The following is a 19,547-nucleotide window of genomic DNA, read 5'->3' on the forward strand; positions in this document are numbered from 1 at the left end:
TCCTATCGTCTCCCTCTCCCCGTCTTCTTCTCCTCTTCGTCATCGACCATTTTCCACCTCCACCGCATCTCAGTTGTCCGCCACCGCGGCAACACCTCCATCTTCCACCATAGCAGCAATCCTTCCGCCTTCCACTACCGTAGAAACTTCCCAAACATAGCTACTCCGTCCTCTCCCTCTGCAGATCTCAGACCTGCCACCACTCACCGCCGCACGCCACCAACGCCGTTCCTCACCACCACCGCTGCCGTCTATATTTATAAATATATATTAATAATAAAATAGTGGGTAGGGTAATAGGTTGATAGCTTTGAGACATGTGCTTCTCGAGCTCTTAACTTCATTGTCCTTTATCCTTTTATTGTCTTGGTTTGTCTCCCTCTGCATAGTTTATGCAGTTATCTTCCTCTGCATTGTTTTTACAGTTTATTATTTTCCTTCTCGTTATATTTCGAGGTTCGTTTTGGAGTGATTCAGGATATATAAGGTCATGGCCATTGTGATATTCATCCTGATCGAAGTAGATGACAAAAGAATGCCTCTCATGAACATCAGTTCAGTTGGGAGGATACCCACCGATGAACCGGTCAAAAGGACAAGGCTGGATATATACCTTCAGTTGGGGAAAATGTCAATGGATTTCAGTAAGAAGAAAAAGACTCAGGTGATTTGCAAGTTGTTTCATTCAGAGGTCGACTTGTACACATTCGGCAAGGTCATCAATCATTTGATAAAAGTTTTAAGGTCCTATAAGGACCAAAACTCGCTTGTAACACAGTCTGCGAACTTAAGTTTTATTAGCTTAGCTAAAAAATTTAGTTTTTTGTCTGACTGTATAGAATGGTTTTACATTCCATTGAACCTTGTTGTACTTGTTCCTATTATTTTTTAATGAAGGTTTATTATTATCAAAAAAATAAAAATAAAAAAATTTTCAAACAGAACTAAATTAAAAAGGAACGTAGACTTACAAACTTGGATCACCAATAGCTGCACTAATTTACATTTTGCTGTTGCCTGTTGGGCCGATGGGCTCATTTTTAAAAGGCAAAATTGGCCTATTCAAAAGAAATTAAAATTAAACCAAAACCCTTTTCAAAACCCTAGGGCAGCGGAGATATAATATCAATATCATCAATTCAATCACATTTGGGAAAGACGAGAGCGGAACCAAAGATGGTATCGTTGAAGCTACAGAAGAGGCTTGCAGCCAGTGTGCTAAAGTGCGGGCGGGGAAAGGTCTGGCTCGATCCCAACGAAGTCAATGAAATCTCCATGGCCAACTCTCGTATGCTTCTCGTTTTCCCTATGTAGATTTAAATTTAGTTTTCATTTTCGCCAGATCTTATTATCTGCTGAAGCTATTTAGGTTCTGTATCGATGTTGAATATACTGTTTTCTTCGAATTTGCATGCTTTTGTTGATATCTGGGTGAAAGGTTTTGGGTATCTGTTTAGTTTCGTTTCGTTCAAGGACTACCTAGCGTTGCTTATATTTAATAATTAGGAATCGGCGCTCCTGTGAGGTTCTAACTTTAGGAGATTTATTGGAGTTGTGGTGATCTTGTTAGCGTTGTTAAATGGATTAAGAGTTTAATTGATTACTCAAACTGCTGCAGTGCTGGTGTATGAGGCTACCATTTTCGTTTCCTCTCAAAAGCCCACAGTATATGTTGAACTTGTGATTACTTTATGTGATTGAACTAGTGTTGTTGCACTCTTTGATACTGCTTCTTTCTAATTACTTGTTTTGCTCAAGCATAGGGCAGAACATAAGGAAGTTGGTGAAGGATGGCTTCGTTATCAGAAAGCCTACCAAGATTCACTCAAGATCTCGTGCTCGCCGGATGAAGGAGGCTAAGAGAAAGGGCCGTCACTCTGGATATGGTACCTACACTAAAAGCTTTTGGTCTAACTAAAATGAAATGACTCTTCACATGAGCCAATAGTTTGTGGAAATTGGAATACCCATTTGTCTCATAACCTTGTTTAAATTGAAACTTGGGTGAAATGAGATTGTAATAGTTTTGCATTCATGAAATTATCATTTATCACATGGAATTATTATACTCCTAAGTCATTATAATTCCAAAATATTTTTCTTGTGGTGCTATATGTGCTATACAGTAACCTAGGCTCTTGTGGAAAGCATTATTTCTATCACTAAACATTTATTTATTACATTGGTCAGTTTGGTTGGTCCTAATTTGGAATTTGCTGTTTAAGGTAAGCGCAAGGGTACTAGGGAGGCTAGGTTACCCACTAAAGTGCTTTGGATGAGGAGAATGAGGGTCCTCAGGCGCCTGCTTCGCAAGTACAGGGAGTCAAAGAAGATTGACAAGCACATGTATCATGACATGTACATGAAAGTGAAGGGTAATGTTTTCAAGAACAAACGTGTCTTGATGGAGAGTATTCACAAATCAAAGGCTGAGAAGGCTAGAGAAAAGACATTATCAGATCAGTTTGAGGCTAAGAGGGCAAAGAACAAGGCAAGCCGTGAAAGAAAGTTTGCCAGGCGAGAGGAGCGCTTGGCCAAGGTAAGAAAAACTCCTGAAATTTCCTTTTAAATATCAGATCCTGCATTTTCTAATTTGATTGTTTGTTGTTGTACTTTGCTACTGTCTCTGTCACCCACTGTTGTAAAAATCGGCCTAGGCCACCTAGGTGCCCCTAGGCCAATGGGATTTTACCCATAGGGCCGATTAATCAACCGCAGCCGATTAGGCGACCGAGTCGGCCAACTCGGCTGTCTTTTTTTTTTTTTTTTGGTTTGCAATGTGTATACTGCTGTATTTTTCTTATTATTATTTAACTCGACTGCCTAGGTGTAGCTCCGTCTACAACATTGCTGCCACCTTTTGGGGCATTTAGTTTAGTCACCCGGTATGACCAAACTTGCATTTTTTGTTGTACTGGTGCAAATTAGGGTGTGATGTCATTCTGCACCATAGAAATTTCCTAAATATACATATGTATATATAATTTACATTTATACTTTTATTTATATGTTTATAAATACAAATATATATGTGCGGAGTAATATTTATTCACATATTTATATATTGGTGTGTGTATATATTTATTTATGCAATATAACCTAAAACATAAATCTTAACCAAGCATGTTACACAAGTGTAATGCTTACCTTTGATAATCTAATCCTATTATTGTGAACTAGTCATTCCCTTAATGCTTTCAAAATCATGTCTTTTTCTGTTTACTTTTGTTGTTACATTAACATTGAAGTTGAGATTGATGGGTCCCATTTATCCATAGGGTCCAGGAGAGAGGGAAGCACCTGCACCGGTAACCCAATCCCAGCAAGCGCAGTAAGTCTTCAGGGTTCGTACTGTTCTATATTCTTCAAAGTACTACATTCAAATTCGATGTTGATTTGGCTGCTTTTGCGCAGGGTGTCTAAAAAATCAAAGAAGTGAAACCTGTGGAGATGAATCCGAAGTAGTGGTGGCTCTTAGTTTTTGTGGTAGAATTTATAGTTAAAGGTTTTTGACTCCCTGCCCACCTACCTATCCCCTCCCTGATGTTATACTTTTATGACACATTTTCACATAATGAAGATGAAATGACTTCAAATGCTTTAGTAGGGATTTACTGCTGTATTTTTTACTTGTGCAATTTGTTCAGTTTTAGACATACATTGCGATGGTAAATTTTGAAGATGAAAAGCATTGTTGCCTTTACTCTTTGTCTGATACTGTGTTATTTAAATCATGCGTAACAGTAATGCTAGATTTTTGTAAGTTTCTCTCTTAATATTTGATAGTACGACAGTAGTTTTATTTTTTTAATAGAGTAAATTGTTATTTTGGTCCGGTGACTATTGGGATTTTGTTAATTGATAAGCTTGAATGGGGAAGTTACGAATGATTTTACAGCCACAGAAACAATTCATGCCATTAAAGCCTCAGTCATATACACATAATTGTCTTTTCAACCATCTGATTTAGTAACTAGACATAATTGTCTTTTCAACCATCTGATTTAGTAACTAGAGGCTATTTGGTTGGTTTTATGACTTTTGGATAGTTATGGTTGGTCAACACAACTATGAAATTGTTTGTCTCCTTAACACTTTTACATTTCCCTTTTGTGCCTCACTCAAATCATTTTCATTCAACTCATCCTCTATGGAGTTGCCAAAAGTGACAACCTCTCTTACTTGCTCAATCCTTTCTTTTGCATTTTCTTTCAACTCCTCATCTTCCCACACAAGATTCTCACAATTATAGAACCCATTTTCACAAGAATAAAAAGACATGCTATCATCCCATCATTATCACAAAAATTAAGGGAATCATCCTCCCAAAGGTCAAAACAAGCATGTATGGGATCTATTTATATATATATTTTGCCCCATATTGGGGATAAGTTCTAATCCTACTAGATTAAGAATAATGAGCCTGGTCTTATTAAATTATGAATATGCTAAATTGCTCATTCCTTCTTGGGTTGGTCCTTGTGGCCTAGGTCTTTTTGGTTGATTAATCCATTTAGCCCAGTATAATCCATCATCCAATTTTCTACTTTCTTGAGATTTTGTGAAGTTGATGTCTCAGGAAAGTATCTCAAAAATATTTCTTGAGATTTTGTGAAGATGTCTCAAGAAAGTATCTAAAAAATATTCTTCGATCAGTTCTCCGCTTCTAAAAGTCAAGTCTTCTTCTGACCAATTACTTCTTGCCAAGGCATCTTTTGGATGAGGGTCGCTCTTACATTAGAGTAAAAAACACTCAGTGGGAAAAAAATCTAACTAAGAGAAAAATAGTACAACCAAAAGCGCAATATTCATCTAGGACGAGAATTCCGACCACCTCCATAGGAAAGTTGATCACTTCTACAAGAAATTTGACTAGTTTTGTGGAAAATCTGACTAGCTCACTGAGTCTCAAGGCCGACCGCTGAGGTTGTAGGCCGGCTATTGAGCATTTCATCACCCCACAAAACTTGAAACTTAGTTAAATTAAAAGAAAACATACGAGGTGCGTACCTTCCTTATGAGCTCTAATCTTTGGCACTTGAAAACAATAGAAGTAGAATGTGAGCTCTCAGAGCGACCACCTTAAGAGCCAATCGACCGTCTTCGTGAGATGCGCCCTACTATGTAGGTATGGTCTGGGCTAATTAGTTTGCCTATCCTAAGTTAGTTAACCACTCCTAGAATGTGGTAGTCCCTTAATATCTTGCTTCATATGCTTAAATCGACAACACTTCAACTACTCCTAGAATGTGGTCGGCTGTCGACCCTATCATATACCAAGTGATTATTCTAGGCAGCATGGCCACTTGGCATGCAAACCAAGACGCTTGTACGTTCACATCGACCGCAAACCCATGCTCTAAGTATGGTCAACCACCTCACGGAGAGAGGTGCTTTAGGCTAGCCACTACTCTTTGAGTGGTGTCTTTGATGATGCAACTAACATACTAGTCAGTTGATAGATAATTATTATTATTATTTTTTGTTTTTTGCTAATTTTTTCCTTTTTTTTTTTTTTTTTTTTTAATCAGATATCCAAATAAAATAACACAATGGAGTATAAACAGGACATGACTACATAGGATAACACACAAGCTCCGACACAATGATTTGTTAGATGAACAGGAATATATAGTGATACTATCTATGTGCCCACAAAAACAACAAATCCTTCAAGAATAAATAATGCTAAGCAAATATATTGATTAATCTAGCGTTCTCAAGCCTGGATTTTTAAAAAAAATTTATTTTTTGCTACAAATTGGTGATTATATGTTTCCATGTTTCCTTGATGATCTGGTTGTACTCGTGCTTCAAAAGGTTGGCTCTCAAAAAAGCATGACTCTCACATCTCGATCAAATTCACCACCGGTCTGCATAACTCTCACATCTCGATCAATTTTCTTAAACGCATTAGCCATCATGTTCAAATCAACAGAGACAAAGGGATGGGTGCACTGTATGAGAGCTTTGTTACGGATTTGATTATACAATGTCTCAACATGGTCATCAGGACGTACATACATAGAGGCAGTTTTTATCAATACCTCTTAATTCATCTCAAATAGTCTCCTTTTTTGGTTCTAGGATGTTAATACGGCTCTTCTTGATTGCTGGTTTTCAATCATGTTTTCTTTTGATATAGTTGGTTGCCAATTCACATTGCCTGTTGATTTGTATTGGAGTTTGATGTTACTATCATCTTTGGCCGAAATTTCTGCATGATGAAGGCTCTAAAGCGTCTCTGGAAATTCCTTTGTTCACTGCTATGTGGAGACATACATATATGACCAGCCCTATGTGTCTTCAACCACAAATTATACTGTGGACCATGGTCCAAAACGGACACTAGTTCGCGCCGTGATGTGTAAAATAATTTTATTTGTGTAATATATTTAGTTTCATTTTATATACACTGCAGTTTCATTTCAAACACAACTACAGTTTCATTTCAATTTAACTACATTTCATTCAACACAATTATAGGCTCAAATATGTGAAACTGTTATTTAGTTTCATTTTATATACACTATAGTTTTATTACAACACAATTATAGTATCATTTCAATATAATTACAATTTCATTAGACAACATACATTCAAATATGTGAAACTGTTATTCAGTTTCATTTTATATACACTGCAGTTTCCTTTCAAACTGTAAAAAAAAATAGCGCACCTTAAGAAAAAAAAACAACGCACTTTAAGAAGGAAAACAAAGTACATTAAGAAGGAAAACAACGCACTTAAAGCTTTAGGTCCACGCACCTTAAGTTTCAATAATTGACGCACTTAAGCACACAGATCACACACCTTAAGAGGGAAAACCATGCACTTTAAGAAGAAAAATCACACACCTAACAGGGCGTTTGGTTGGGAGGAGGGAATTAGGGGGGAAAAGAATTGTAATTCGGTGGAATTGCAATTCAATGAATAAAGTAGGAATTGAAATTACAGTGTTTGGTAAGCAGGAATAGGAGTACAAGGAATTGAAAGGTAAGAAACGACAAAATGACTAAAATGCCCTTATGTAATAGCAGTAGTAATAATAATAATAATAATAATAATAATAATAATTCCGTCAATAATAATAATAATTATTATTATAATTATAATTATAATAATTCCTTCAAAAACAATAATAATAATAAGTATAATAATAATAATAATTCTTTAAAAAAGAAAAATAATAATAATAATTTTTTTAAATTAAAAAAAAAACAAAGGGTATGGGAGGAGGGGCAAAATTGTCTTTACACCAAACAATTGCCCCTCCTCTCCACCGAATTGCAATTCATGGGGGTACCCCATGAATTGCAATTCAACATTTGGAGGGAATTGCAATTCCCTCCAACCAAACCGTGTAGTTTGGGAATTCACTGAATTGCAATTCATCCCAAACTACACTCAACCAAACATGCCATAAAGTTTTAGACCGACGCACCTTAAGCACATAACCCAAAAATCACGTACCTTAACAAGGAAAATCACACATATTAAATTTGACTAGATGCAAATAATATAAAATTACACTTTCTTAATTTTCAACTAAATAGAAAATTATAATTTTCTATAACTTCAATCAAACACTAAAAAAAATTATTTGTTTTTTAAATTAGTCATTTTACTAAAATAATTTTTCAATTTTTTTCCCATTTCCAAAGAGAACTAAATTAAAAAGAAACATGCCAAGGAACTTGTGATCCAGTGTCACCAAGTTGCTCCCTCATATATGAGTTTGTGGGTTCGAGCTTCAATGGAGACGATATTGATTCTTTGTGTTTCAATAGGTTGAGAAAACAGTTAAAAACTTATGAACAGATACTGCATTGAGGTTGAGTTCGAGCCTTAGTGGAGACGATATTGAACAGATACTACATTGAGGTTGTGTACTTTAACAGGTTTAGAAAGTAGTTATGAACACAAAAAAAATTAAAAAGGACCCAGATTCATATTCACAATTTTAGATTTCAATGTACAAAATTACATTACTCAATATTTAAAATTTTTGAACTCAATATTCACAATTTTGTTATATAAATAAAAAATTGGGTTATATTGTTGAACACAAGTTTTGATTATGTTGAACATAGAATTATGAAATTATAAACATAGAATTATAAAATTGTGAATATAGAGTTATGAAATTGTGAGCATGGACTTAGGTCCCTCGATCCATGGCATAACAACCGCACATTTTGCTGTTGGGCCGATGGGCTAATTTTTAAAAGGCAAAATCTTTTTATGGCCTATTAAAAAAAATTAGAATTAAACAAAAAATACCATGCTATACCCTTTTCAAAACCCTAGGGCAGCAGTCATATAATATCAATATCTTCATCAATCAATCCTGAGGGAGGCGCGAGCGGAAGCAAAGATGGTATCATTGAAGCTACAGAAGAGGCTTGCAGCCAGTGTGCTGAAATGCGGGCGGGGAAAGGTCTGGCTCGATCCCAACGAAGTCAATGAAATCTCCATGGCCAACTCTCGTAAGCTTCTCGTTTTCGCTATGTAGATTTACATTTAGTTTTCATTTTCGCCAGATTTTATTATCTGCTGAAGCTATTTAGGGTCTGTATCGATGTTGAATATGCTATTTTATTCGCCAACTTTGTATACTGTTTTCTTCGAATTTGCTTGCTTTTGTTGATCGCGGGGTTAAAGGTTTTGGGTATCTGTTTAGTTTCGTTTCGTTCAAGGAATACCATGTAATAATTAGGAATCGACGCTCCTGTGAGGTTCTAACTTTAGGAGATGTTTATTGGGGCTTTGCTGATCGTGTTAGAGTTGTGAAATGGTAAAAACTGAAGTATGTAAATAATACAACGGAAATATGGTAAATTGATTAAAATGCCAAAAGCTCAATATTAATTACCCAAGAAATTGTGGTGTATCTCACATTTCCTTCCAATTGAAATTCATGGGGAGGTTATATTACATTCCCTTCGGAAAATTACATAACTTAACCAAACATGGGAATCTTATATTCCCAAGAAAATATAAACTTAGTTATCTTATATAATTTGAATCAAATGCCCCCTAAGTGTTTAATTGATTACTCAAACTGCTGCAGTGCTGCTGTATGAGGCTACCATTTTGATTTCCTCTCAAAAGCCCACATTATATGTTATACTTGTGATTACTTTCTGTGATTGAACTAGTGTTGTTGCACTCTTGATACTGCTTCTTTCTAATTACTTGTTTTGCTCAAGCATAGGGCAGAACATAAGGAAGTTGGTGAAGGATGGCTTCGTTATCAGAAAGCCTACCAAGATTCACTCAAGATCTCGTGCTCGCCGGATGAAGGAGGCTAAGAGAAAGGGCCGTCACTCTGGATATGGTACCTACACTAAAAGCTTTTAGTCTAACTACTAAAATGAAATGATTCTTCACAATAGCCAATAGTTTGTGGAAATTGGATTACCCATTTGTCCCATAACCTTTTTTTTTGTTTTTTCCATAACCTTATTTATTATTGAAACTTGGGTGAAATGAGATTGTAATAGTTTTGCACTCATGGAATTATCATTTATTACATGGAATTATTATACTCCTAAGTCATTTTAATTCTGCTGTTTAAGGTAAGCGCAAGGGTACAAGGGAGGCTAGGTTACCCACTAAAGTGCTTTGGATGAGGAGAATGAGGGTCCTCAGGCGTCTGCTTCGCAAGTACAGGGAGTCAAAGAAGATTGACAAGCACATGTATCATGACATGTACATGAAAGTGAAGGGTAATGTTTTCAAGAACAAACGTGTCTTGATGGAGAGTATTCACAAATCAAAGGCTGAGAAGGCTAGAGAAAAGACATTATCAGACCAGTTTGAGGCTAAGAGGGCAAAGAACAAGGCAAGCCGTGAAAGAAAGTTTGCCAGGCGAGAGGAGCGCTTGGCCAAGGTAAGAAAATCTCCTGAAATTTCCTTTTTAAATATCAGATCCTGCATTTTGTGATTTGATTGTTTGTTGCTGTACTTTACCTTTATTCTTATTGCTTGATTTTATGCTGTTGATGCTAATGTCTCTAACCAAACTTGCAATTTTTTGTTGTACTGGTGCAAATTACGGTTATGTCATTCTGCACCTTAGAAATTTCCTAAGTATACATTTATACATTTATTTATATGTTTATAAATACAAATATATATGTAATATTTATTTACATATTTATATATTGGTGTCATGGTGTGTATATATTTACTTATGCAATATTACCTAAAACATAAATCTTAACCAAGCATTTTACACAAGGGTAATTCTTACCTTTGAGAATCTAATCCTATTATTATGAACTAATCGCTCCCTTAATGCTTTCAAAATCATGTCTTTTTCTGTTTACTTTTGTTGTTACATTGACATTGAAGTTGAGATTGATGGTCCCTTTACTCCATAGGGTCCAGGAGAGAGAGAAGTACCTGCACCAGTAAGTTTCCAGGGTTCATACTGTTATCTATATTCTTCAAAGTACTACAATCTAATTCTCTGTTGATTTGGCTGATTTTGTGCAGAGTGTCTAAAAAATCAAAGAAGTGAAACCTGTGAAGATGAATCCGAAGTAGTTGTGGCCCTTTCTAAGTTTTTGTGTTGGAATTTATAGTTAAGGTTTTTGGCTCCCTGCCCCCTAGCTACCTCTCCCTGGTGCTATACATTTACGAGGCATTTTCACATGGTGAAGATGAAACGAGTTCAAATGCTTTAGTGGGGATACGTTTTTTACTGCAGTATTTTTAACTTATGCTATGTGTTCAGTTTTAGACATACCTTGCGATGGTCTGATACTGCGTTATTTAAATCATGCGTAACCTTCTCTTCATGTATGATATATATATATATATATTTGGGTTAAGAGCTCTTTAAAGAATAGAAATTTTAGATGGTTGATAATAAGTCCTAATCATACTATATTAAGAATAATCAGTTCAATTCTTAATAGGGAAAATTGTATCTTTGGTGCCTGAGTAATAGTGGTAGTGATGACTTTTTGAGTTATGTTTGTATTTCAATTTAGTCCTTCAATTATTTGTGAAGTGGTGAGTTTAGTCTCTGGTTGTTAAATTTGATAGAAAAAATTAAAAAAATATTTAAAATTTGAGGGGTAAATTTGGTCGTCACTTTGCAAATTTGATTTGATATAATAAAGAGAATAAAATTTGAATTTTCTACTTTACCCTTCAAATTTTAAATATATTTTTAATTTTTTTGTCAAATTTAACAGTTAGGGACTAAACTTGCCACTTTGCAAATAACTGAGGGACTAAACTCGGTCATAACTCACTCAGGCCACTATCACTCAGGGACCAAAGATGCCATTTTTCATTCTTAATAATAATAATAATAAGGGAAAAATGCACTTTTGATCCCTCAATTAGTAACACATTTGAATGTTCTCCCTATCTTTCAATTTGGACACATTTGGTCCCTCAGTTATTGAGACGTTTGTCAATTTAGTCCTTCTGTTAAGTAATCCAATTAACTCCGTTTAGACCAGGGGTATAATTGAAATTTCACATAGGAAAATGCACTTTTGGTCCCTCACCTTGGCATAGAGATGTTGTTGGTTCTATTTCACTGCCCATTGTCATTCCAAGCCGAAAAATACTGTGAATTCTGTGAGGTTCTATTGCTTCCACTGGGGTTCTCGCAAGGCTTCCAAGTATCAATCTCGAGTATCTTGTCACTCTTCTCATCATCAGCTCCCCCGTCCTTAAGGTCAGAATTCTCGTAATTGTTCCATGCATGTTCTTCCATCCAACGATCTAACCATTTTGAACATAAATCCTTCCTTCCCATGCTTACATTCTCATTCATATTCGATTTGGAATAACAACTCTATATTTAACAGAACATAGGAATTTTTTCGATAATAAAGAAATAGGAATCTACAGAGACAGAACCAACAACCTAGTTCTCGGAATCTNTTGAAGTTGAGATTGATGGTCCCTTTACTCCATAGGGTCCAGGAGAGAGAGAAGTACCTGCACCAGTAAGTTTCCAGGGTTCATACTGTTATCTATATTCTTCAAAGTACTACAATCTAATTCTCTGTTGATTTGGCTGATTTTGTGCAGAGTGTCTAAAAAATCAAAGAAGTGAAACCTGTGAAGATGAATCCGAAGTAGTTGTGGCCCTTTCTAAGTTTTTGTGTTGGAATTTATAGTTAAGGTTTTTGGCTCCCTGCCCCCTAGCTACCTCTCCCTGGTGCTATACATTTACGAGGCATTTTCACATGGTGAAGATGAAACGAGTTCAAATGCTTTAGTGGGGATACGTTTTTTACTGCAGTATTTTTAACTTATGCTATGTGTTCAGTTTTAGACATACCTTGCGATGGTCTGATACTGCGTTATTTAAATCATGCGTAACCTTCTCTTCATGTATGATATATATATATATATATTTGGGTTAAGAGCTCTTTAAAGAATAGAAATTTTAGATGGTTGATAATAAGTCCTAATCATACTATATTAAGAATAATCAGTTCAATTCTTAATAGGGAAAATTGTATCTTTGGTGCCTGAGTAATAGTGGTAGTGATGACTTTTTGAGTTATGTTTGTATTTCAATTTAGTCCTTCAATTATTTGTGAAGTGGTGAGTTTAGTCTCTGGTTGTTAAATTTGATAGAAAAAATTAAAAAAATATTTAAAATTTGAGGGGTAAATTTGGTCGTCACTTTGCAAATTTGATTTGATATAATAAAGAGAATAAAATTTGAATTTTCTACTTTACCCTTCAAATTTTAAATATATTTTTAATTTTTTTGTCAAATTTAACAGTTAGGGACTAAACTTGCCACTTTGCAAATAACTGAGGGACTAAACTCGGTCATAACTCACTCAGGCCACTATCACTCAGGGACCAAAGATGCCATTTTTCATTCTTAATAATAATAATAATAAGGGAAAAATGCACTTTTGATCCCTCAATTAGTAACACATTTGAATGTTCTCCCTATCTTTCAATTTGGACACATTTGGTCCCTCAGTTATTGAGACGTTTGTCAATTTAGTCCTTCTGTTAAGTAATCCAATTAACTCCGTTTAGACCAGGGGTATAATTGAAATTTCACATAGGAAAATGCACTTTTGGTCCCTCACCTTGGCATAGAGATGTTGTTGGTTCTATTTCACTGCCCATTGTCATTCCAAGCCGAAAAATACTGTGAATTCTGTGAGGTTCTATTGCTTCCACTGGGGTTCTCGCAAGGCTTCCAAGTATCAATCTCGAGTATCTTGTCACTCTTCTCATCATCAGCTCCCCCGTCCTTAAGGTCAGAATTCTCGTAATTGTTCCATGCATGTTCTTCCATCCAACGATCTAACCATTTTGAACATAAATCCTTCCTTCCCATGCTTACATTCTCATTCATATTCGATTTGGAATAACAACTCTATATTTAACAGAACATAGGAATTTTTTCGATAATAAAGAAATAGGAATCTACAGAGACAGAACCAACAACCTAGTTCTTATATTTTTAATTTTTTTGTCAAATTTAACAGTTAGGGACTAAACTTGCCACTTTGCAAATAACTGAGGGACTAAACTCGGTCATAAACTCACTCAGGCCACTATCACTCAGGGACCAAAGATGCCATTTTCATTCTTAATAATAATAATAATAAGGAAAAAATGCACTTCTTTGATCCCTCAATTAGTAACACATTTGAATGTTCTCCCTATTCTTTCAATTTGGACACATTTGGTCCCTCAGTTATTGAGACGTTTGTCAATTTAGTCCTTCTGTTAGTAATCCAATTAACTCCGTTTAGACCAGGGGTATAATTGAAATTTCACATAGGAAAATGCACTTTTGGTCCCTCACCTTGGCATAGAGATGTTGTTGGTTCTATTTCACTGCCCATTGTCATTCCAAGCCGAAAAATACTGTGAATTCTGTGAGGTTCTATTGCTTCCACTGGGGTTCTCGCAAGGCTTCCAAGTATCAATCTCGAGTATCTTGTCACTCTTCTCATCATCAGCTCCCCCGTCCTTAAGGTCAGAATTCTCGTAATTGTTCCATGCATGTTCTTCCATCCAACGATCTAACCATTTTTGAACATAAATCCTTCCTTCCCATGCTTACATTCTCATTCATATTCGATTTGGAATAACAACTCTATATTTAACAGAACATAGGAATTTTTTCGATAATAAAGAAATAGGAATCTACAGAGACAGAACCAACAACCTAGTTCTCGGAATCTACAGAGACCCAAAATTTTTTTTTTTTTTTTTTTTTTTTTTTGTGTTTGAATTTAAAGTGAGTGAATATATACCTTCAAATTTGACCCACGATGAGTAGAACTGTAGGAATGTTGTTGCAGGTCATGTTTGTCGCGAGATGCAATGCCTTGCAGATAATTGGTCGTAGAGATATTTACTAATCAATACATAACTGTAATTAAATGTATTCGAGCCATTGTTAAGGGCGTATCATACTCACGGGGCGATGAGTTTGTGAGGCCTCGTCACTAGAGTGAGAATAGTCAGAAACTAAAGCTCGACTCGCGCAGGCCCGGGCTTGAATTCGAGCCATTGCCTGCATGCGCCTGAGCATATTTGCACTTTGTTTCCTGACTATGCGGCCTCTCACGATTGCTTGAAGTTTTACCAGTCCCTTGAATGCCTTTAACGCCTTCCTAGCCTACAAATGCACCCCTTAAAATTACAAAAAATCATATACACAACAGGATACTGTCACATACTCTAAATAAACAACTCATGATGGTTGAACGATGGTGCACATGAATGTTTTTAACTACTAAGATCAAGAGAGTTCAAAAAACTACTAAGATCAAGCAACTGACTTTGGATTAGCAGACAAGATTCCTACTACATCATTATGAAACATGGAATCAGACTGACATCCGTAATCCAGGATGTCAAATTTTATGTTGAATCAGAGTACAAAGGAAACACCATAATAGCAAAATAGTAACATACATGCATTAAAAGAATAATATGATAAAATAATGGAGAGACTTTTATCCACTTTTATTGCATCCATTAATCATATCTCACTCATATCTAATTACTCAAAGGCAAGGACAAATAATCAAGTACTAGCAATAGAACCTCACAGAATTCACAGTATTTTTCGGCTAGGAATGACAGTGGGCAGTGAAATAGAACCAACAACAACTCTATGCCAAGGTGAGGGACCAAAAGTGCATTTTTCCTATGTGAAATTTCAATTATACCCCTGGTTTAAACGGAGTTAATTGAATTACTTAACAGAAGGACTAATTGAGGGACAAAATGTGTCCAAATTGAAAGATAGGGAGAACATTTCAAATGTGTTACTAATTGAGGGACCAAAAATGCATTTTTCCCTAATAATAAAAGTTATGAATACGTTCAAGTTGCTCATTCCTTCTTGGGCCAATACATGTGACCCAAGTTGGTTGATTGGTCTATCCGATTAGCTTAGTATAATCCATCATCCAATCTCACTTTTTTTTCCTACTTTCTTAGATTGTGTGAAGTTGCCTTTACAAGTTACTTATTGCCAAGGTATTTGTTGGCCATTTACTTGAGATTTTGCGAAGTCTTCTCCGTCACTCTTACATTAGAGTAAGAAAAACTGAGTGGGAAAATTTTAACTAAGAAAAAAAAAAGTACAACCAAAAGCGTAATATTCGACCACCTCCATATGAAATCTGATAGCTTCGTGGAAAATCCGACGAAAACACACGAGGTGTGTGCCTTCCTTATGAGCTCTAATCTTTGGCACTTAGAAACAATAGAAGTAAAATGTGAGCCCTTAGGCCGACCACCTTAAGAGCCAACTGACCAAGCACCAGGGTCGACCACCGAGCATTTCAACATCCTGCAAAATTTAAGACACCAATTAAGTAGAAAGCATCTTTGTCAGATGCGAACCACTATGTGAGTATGGTCCGGACCAGTTAGTTTGTCTATCCTAAGTTAATTGACCACTTTTAGTAGGTGGTGGTCCCTCAGTATCTTGCTTCATATGCCTAAACCTCTAAGGATTTAAAGAAAACTAGTAAAAATCAGCTAACCGCCTCGCGTTTGAGGGGTGACTTACAACTGGGTAACCTGCCTGGGCTGAGTAGCTAGTAACCTCACTTCTTTTCATTGTGAAGGCTTGAAAAATCTTGATCAGCTGGCCTTGTTGCGAAGGGTGACTCAGCTCGTTGGATCCCGACCCTGCCATATGCCAAGTGATTATTCTAGGCAGCATGGTTACCTGGCATGCAAACCAAGATGCTTGTATGCCCACATTGATCGCAAAGATCGAATCTCCTTCACATGCTTCAAGCTAAACATTATTATATTGTTGCTCTGAAAACTATCTTACAAGATATGATATTATATGGTTGTTATTACTGGGTGTTGTATTTGAAGCCTCAATTGTTGTTTTAAGAAAATCCTATCTATAGTTGGGTGTGTGTACCATTGGGAAAATGATCTTAAACCCTCGTGTTGATAACCCTCTTGTTTTGGTGTGAGTTATACTTATAGAGTTTCCCTGCCATTTTGAAAACCTCTTAGCTAGTCAAGTATTGACCTTAAAGTGTTTTGAAAACTCTTTTGAAACTGTCCCTTCTAAGCCTATGACTAAATTGTTTCTAAAATGTGGTTTATTCAAGTTTCAAAACTTATTTACAAGTATACCTATTTGCAAAATTATAAATGTAATTATTTTATAGGGTGGAGTAGACCTTACTTAGCATTTTATGTTAACCCTTCTATTTGTGTTTTCCCAAACTTGTTGTTTTCAGGTTCTCATGTTAGTGACTCGGTTTGAGAGCGCAACGTGTAGTGCTCGTAGTCCTTGGAATGGACTTATGGTATAGATTGTTTAGCTTTAGAATTTGGATTGTGGAATTGTAGTTATCTTGTGATTTGAATAGTAGACTATGGTATTGTGGATAGAACCGTTGTAGCCTGTGCGTTTGGGCCTGGTTGGTAGCTCAAACGTGGCGGTAGCACCCCGTGTATTTCAAAATGTTATTTTACTTTTACATTCAAAATTCTATCTTTTTATCAAGTAAATGTCCTTTTTCATGTATTATCTCATTTTAAATTGGGGTGGGGGGGGGGTGGGGGGAGGGTGTTACAAGTGGGTATTAGAGCTTAGGTTAACCCTATGATGTAGGAATTTGACTATAGAAGCTTAGGGTATGAGTATCTGGAAATGGAATTCTAAGTTTGAAACCTTAAGATTTGCGGATTCTTTAGGAAATCGCAGTGAGATGTGAGTTTCCTTATGATTGCTTGGTTGTGGTGATTATCTTGGATAATATTTGAACTATGGCTTTTGTACCCTGAAGGTGTGCATCTCTCTGAGAAGGTAAGTGATGTTTCTTTGGATATTGGGTGATTTGCATAAGGTCTAGGGTTTGACTAAAAGGGGACTTGGATGATTGTAAGTGTGATGAGATTCGGATGTTAGATTGATTTATGTAATTGTTTGTATAAGAGTAAGAAGAGATTTGGAGAAGTTTGTACATGTGTGCTTTGAATGTTCAAGTTTTGAGGAAGGTATTTGGAACTTGGAGCCTAGAGACTGGAATCGTGTGTGCCAGAGCTAAGGAAAAGTACCTTACTATGTTAATTGTGAACTCTTGGCCTGAAATTGAGTTTGTTGTTTCTTTTTGCGACTGAACTCCTCTTTTCCCTTCTAGCGTTGAATACTCTTTATTGAAAATCATTTCCCTTTCTCAACCATCTTCTTTGTTTTCCTTCTCAAATGGTTGTGTGCGAGCCAGTTTCTGAAATCATAACCTCGATGATCTTGAGTCTATTTCTTGACCAACTTTATTCCTGAGTTTAAATTAAAACATCTTATCTTCTCCCCAGTGAAATCGAACTCTTTTTAAATCAAGCATGTCTTCCTTAGTGTTTTTCTCTACTCACTCCCATTTCAGTTTAACTTCTTATCATCAAAATGATTTTTACCTTCGGGGACGAAGCTTCTTTTAAGGTGGGTGGATTGTGACACCACGTTACTTTAAACAATTCATATTTTAACAAAATATTTTCTAAAATAAAATCTATCTTTCAATCCTAAATATTTTAACCCAAGTACATTCAAAAATAAATTATTTCGCTTCAAAGTTCAAATAAATTATTTTATAGCTCATAATTTTATTATCCAAAAAGTCTATCTGAGACGAACATGTGATCTTTATATCATTGTTTTGAGCCTAAGTTTGAACCCAAACTAAACCTATCCCATTTTATGCCAACCAAATCAAATTTTTTGGGTAAAAAACTTAGCCCAACTTTTGGCCCAAAATCATAGTGCATGACCCAAACCCTAAGTATATATATAGATATATATTTTCATTTCAGCCCTTGGTGTATTTCTTCTCTTCTCAGCCGATTCTCTCTCTACTTCTCTTCATCCGAAAACAACAACAACAGTGAATGGAGTTCCGGCGGCCTTTGTGATTTTTTGCTTAATCGGTGTTTTGTGAGTTTTCTTTTTTCACCCAAGATTGAACTTTTGCTAGATCTTGCTTTGATTTATCACATTGATTTTGATTGTTCTTTGTTTCTCGTGGTGATCTATTACTTAGAATACCTTTTTGGATTTTGATGACTTGTTTGGTTGTTTTAAAATTCTTACTTTTTTAAAGCTGTGATTATATATAAGATTTTTCTATGACTTTCTTGTTTGGTTTTTGTTGTGCTCTATGTGCGTCTTTGATAATTTTTTTATTCGATTAGAAATTATATTTTGTTTTGTTGGTTTCTAATTTGTAATATTTAGATATTGAATTTTTTTTTGAGCAAATTGCCATTTTGGTCTACTGACTATAGGGGTCCTATTAATTTACATCTACGACTTTCAAACGTGTTAATTGCATACCACGACCTTTCAATTTGTATCAATTTTGGTCACTCTGGCCAAATTACCGGCGAAATTTCGCCGGAAAATCATAAACCCTAAAATAATGAGGGTATTTTAGACATTTCACATATACTTTCTTCTTCTCCGGCGAATTCATCTGTTCTTTTTCTTCTCCGGCGATCCAACCCCATGTCCGCCACCATGAAATTGATCGCGGCGTTTTTGGGGATGGTGTACCCGTTCAGCTCCGCCTCATCAGTCACCGTGTGCGGCAGTACAAAGTGGCCGGGCGGGTGGCGCCGGAGACCCTCGAGGACCACCGCTTTTAAGTACCGCATTTCCGCTAGATCTTCCTCCCGGACAATCTTCCTGTCCGGGGAGTCTTGTAGCAGCGGCTCCAAGGATATTTCTTTGTAGAGCTTTTCCTGAATTTCCGGATTCTTAACTAAATTCTCCATGATCCACTGCAACGCGGTGGCGGTTGTATCCGTTCCGCCGCTGAGAAACTCACTGATAAGGCCAACAATCTCCCCGTCGGTGAGCTTTCTCTTTTCCTCCGGCAACTCCAGGGCCAAGAGCGAGTCCACATACGCCACAATTTCTTCGCTACCGCTTTCGCTATTCTTGGACTGGGCTCGGGCGTGAATTAGGGGAACGAAGATTCGCTCCTGTTCTTGTCGGGTTTGAATCAATTCTTTCCAGCGACCTGGGAAAATGATTCTCC

General features: G+C 36.2%; 1 protein-coding gene and 1 long non-coding RNA gene across 5 annotated transcripts; both read left to right on the plus strand.

Annotated features, from left to right (window-relative positions):
• Positions 1–475: 475 nt before the first annotated feature.
• On the plus strand, positions 476–10,841 carry LOC116025244 (60S ribosomal protein L19-1). 4 transcript variants are annotated; one of them, XM_031266406.1, is made up of 6 exons: positions 476–664; positions 1,108–1,288; positions 1,764–1,886; positions 2,226–2,539; positions 3,279–3,331; positions 10,504–10,841. In XM_031266406.1, exons 1-6 carry the CDS (start codon positions 491–493, stop codon positions 10,526–10,528), a joined length of 870 nt encoding a protein of 289 aa, XP_031122266.1. In that variant the 5' UTR covers positions 476–490; the 3' UTR covers positions 10,529–10,841. The 4 variants fall into 4 exon arrangements, with proteins under 4 accessions (XP_031122266.1, XP_031122265.1, XP_031122267.1 ...); XM_031266405.1 differs by lacking the exon at positions 10,504–10,841 and adding an exon at positions 3,415–3,708; XM_031266407.1 differs by lacking the exons at positions 476–664; positions 1,108–1,288; positions 1,764–1,886; positions 2,226–2,539; positions 3,279–3,331 and adding exons at positions 8,323–8,489; positions 9,218–9,340; positions 9,582–9,895; positions 10,360–10,418.
• Positions 10,842–11,925: 1,084 nt separating this feature from the next.
• Positions 11,926–12,401, plus strand: LOC116026038. Its single transcript, XR_004099768.1, has 2 exons — positions 11,926–11,978; positions 12,064–12,401. It is a non-coding gene; the product is annotated as an uncharacterized LOC116026038 (long non-coding RNA).
• The last annotated feature ends 7,146 nt before the right edge of the window (positions 12,402–19,547 follow it).

This window comes from Ipomoea triloba, chromosome 7, assembly GCF_003576645.1.
Source record: "Ipomoea triloba cultivar NCNSP0323 chromosome 7, ASM357664v1".
Taxonomy (NCBI): Eukaryota; Viridiplantae; Streptophyta; class Magnoliopsida; order Solanales; family Convolvulaceae; genus Ipomoea; species Ipomoea triloba.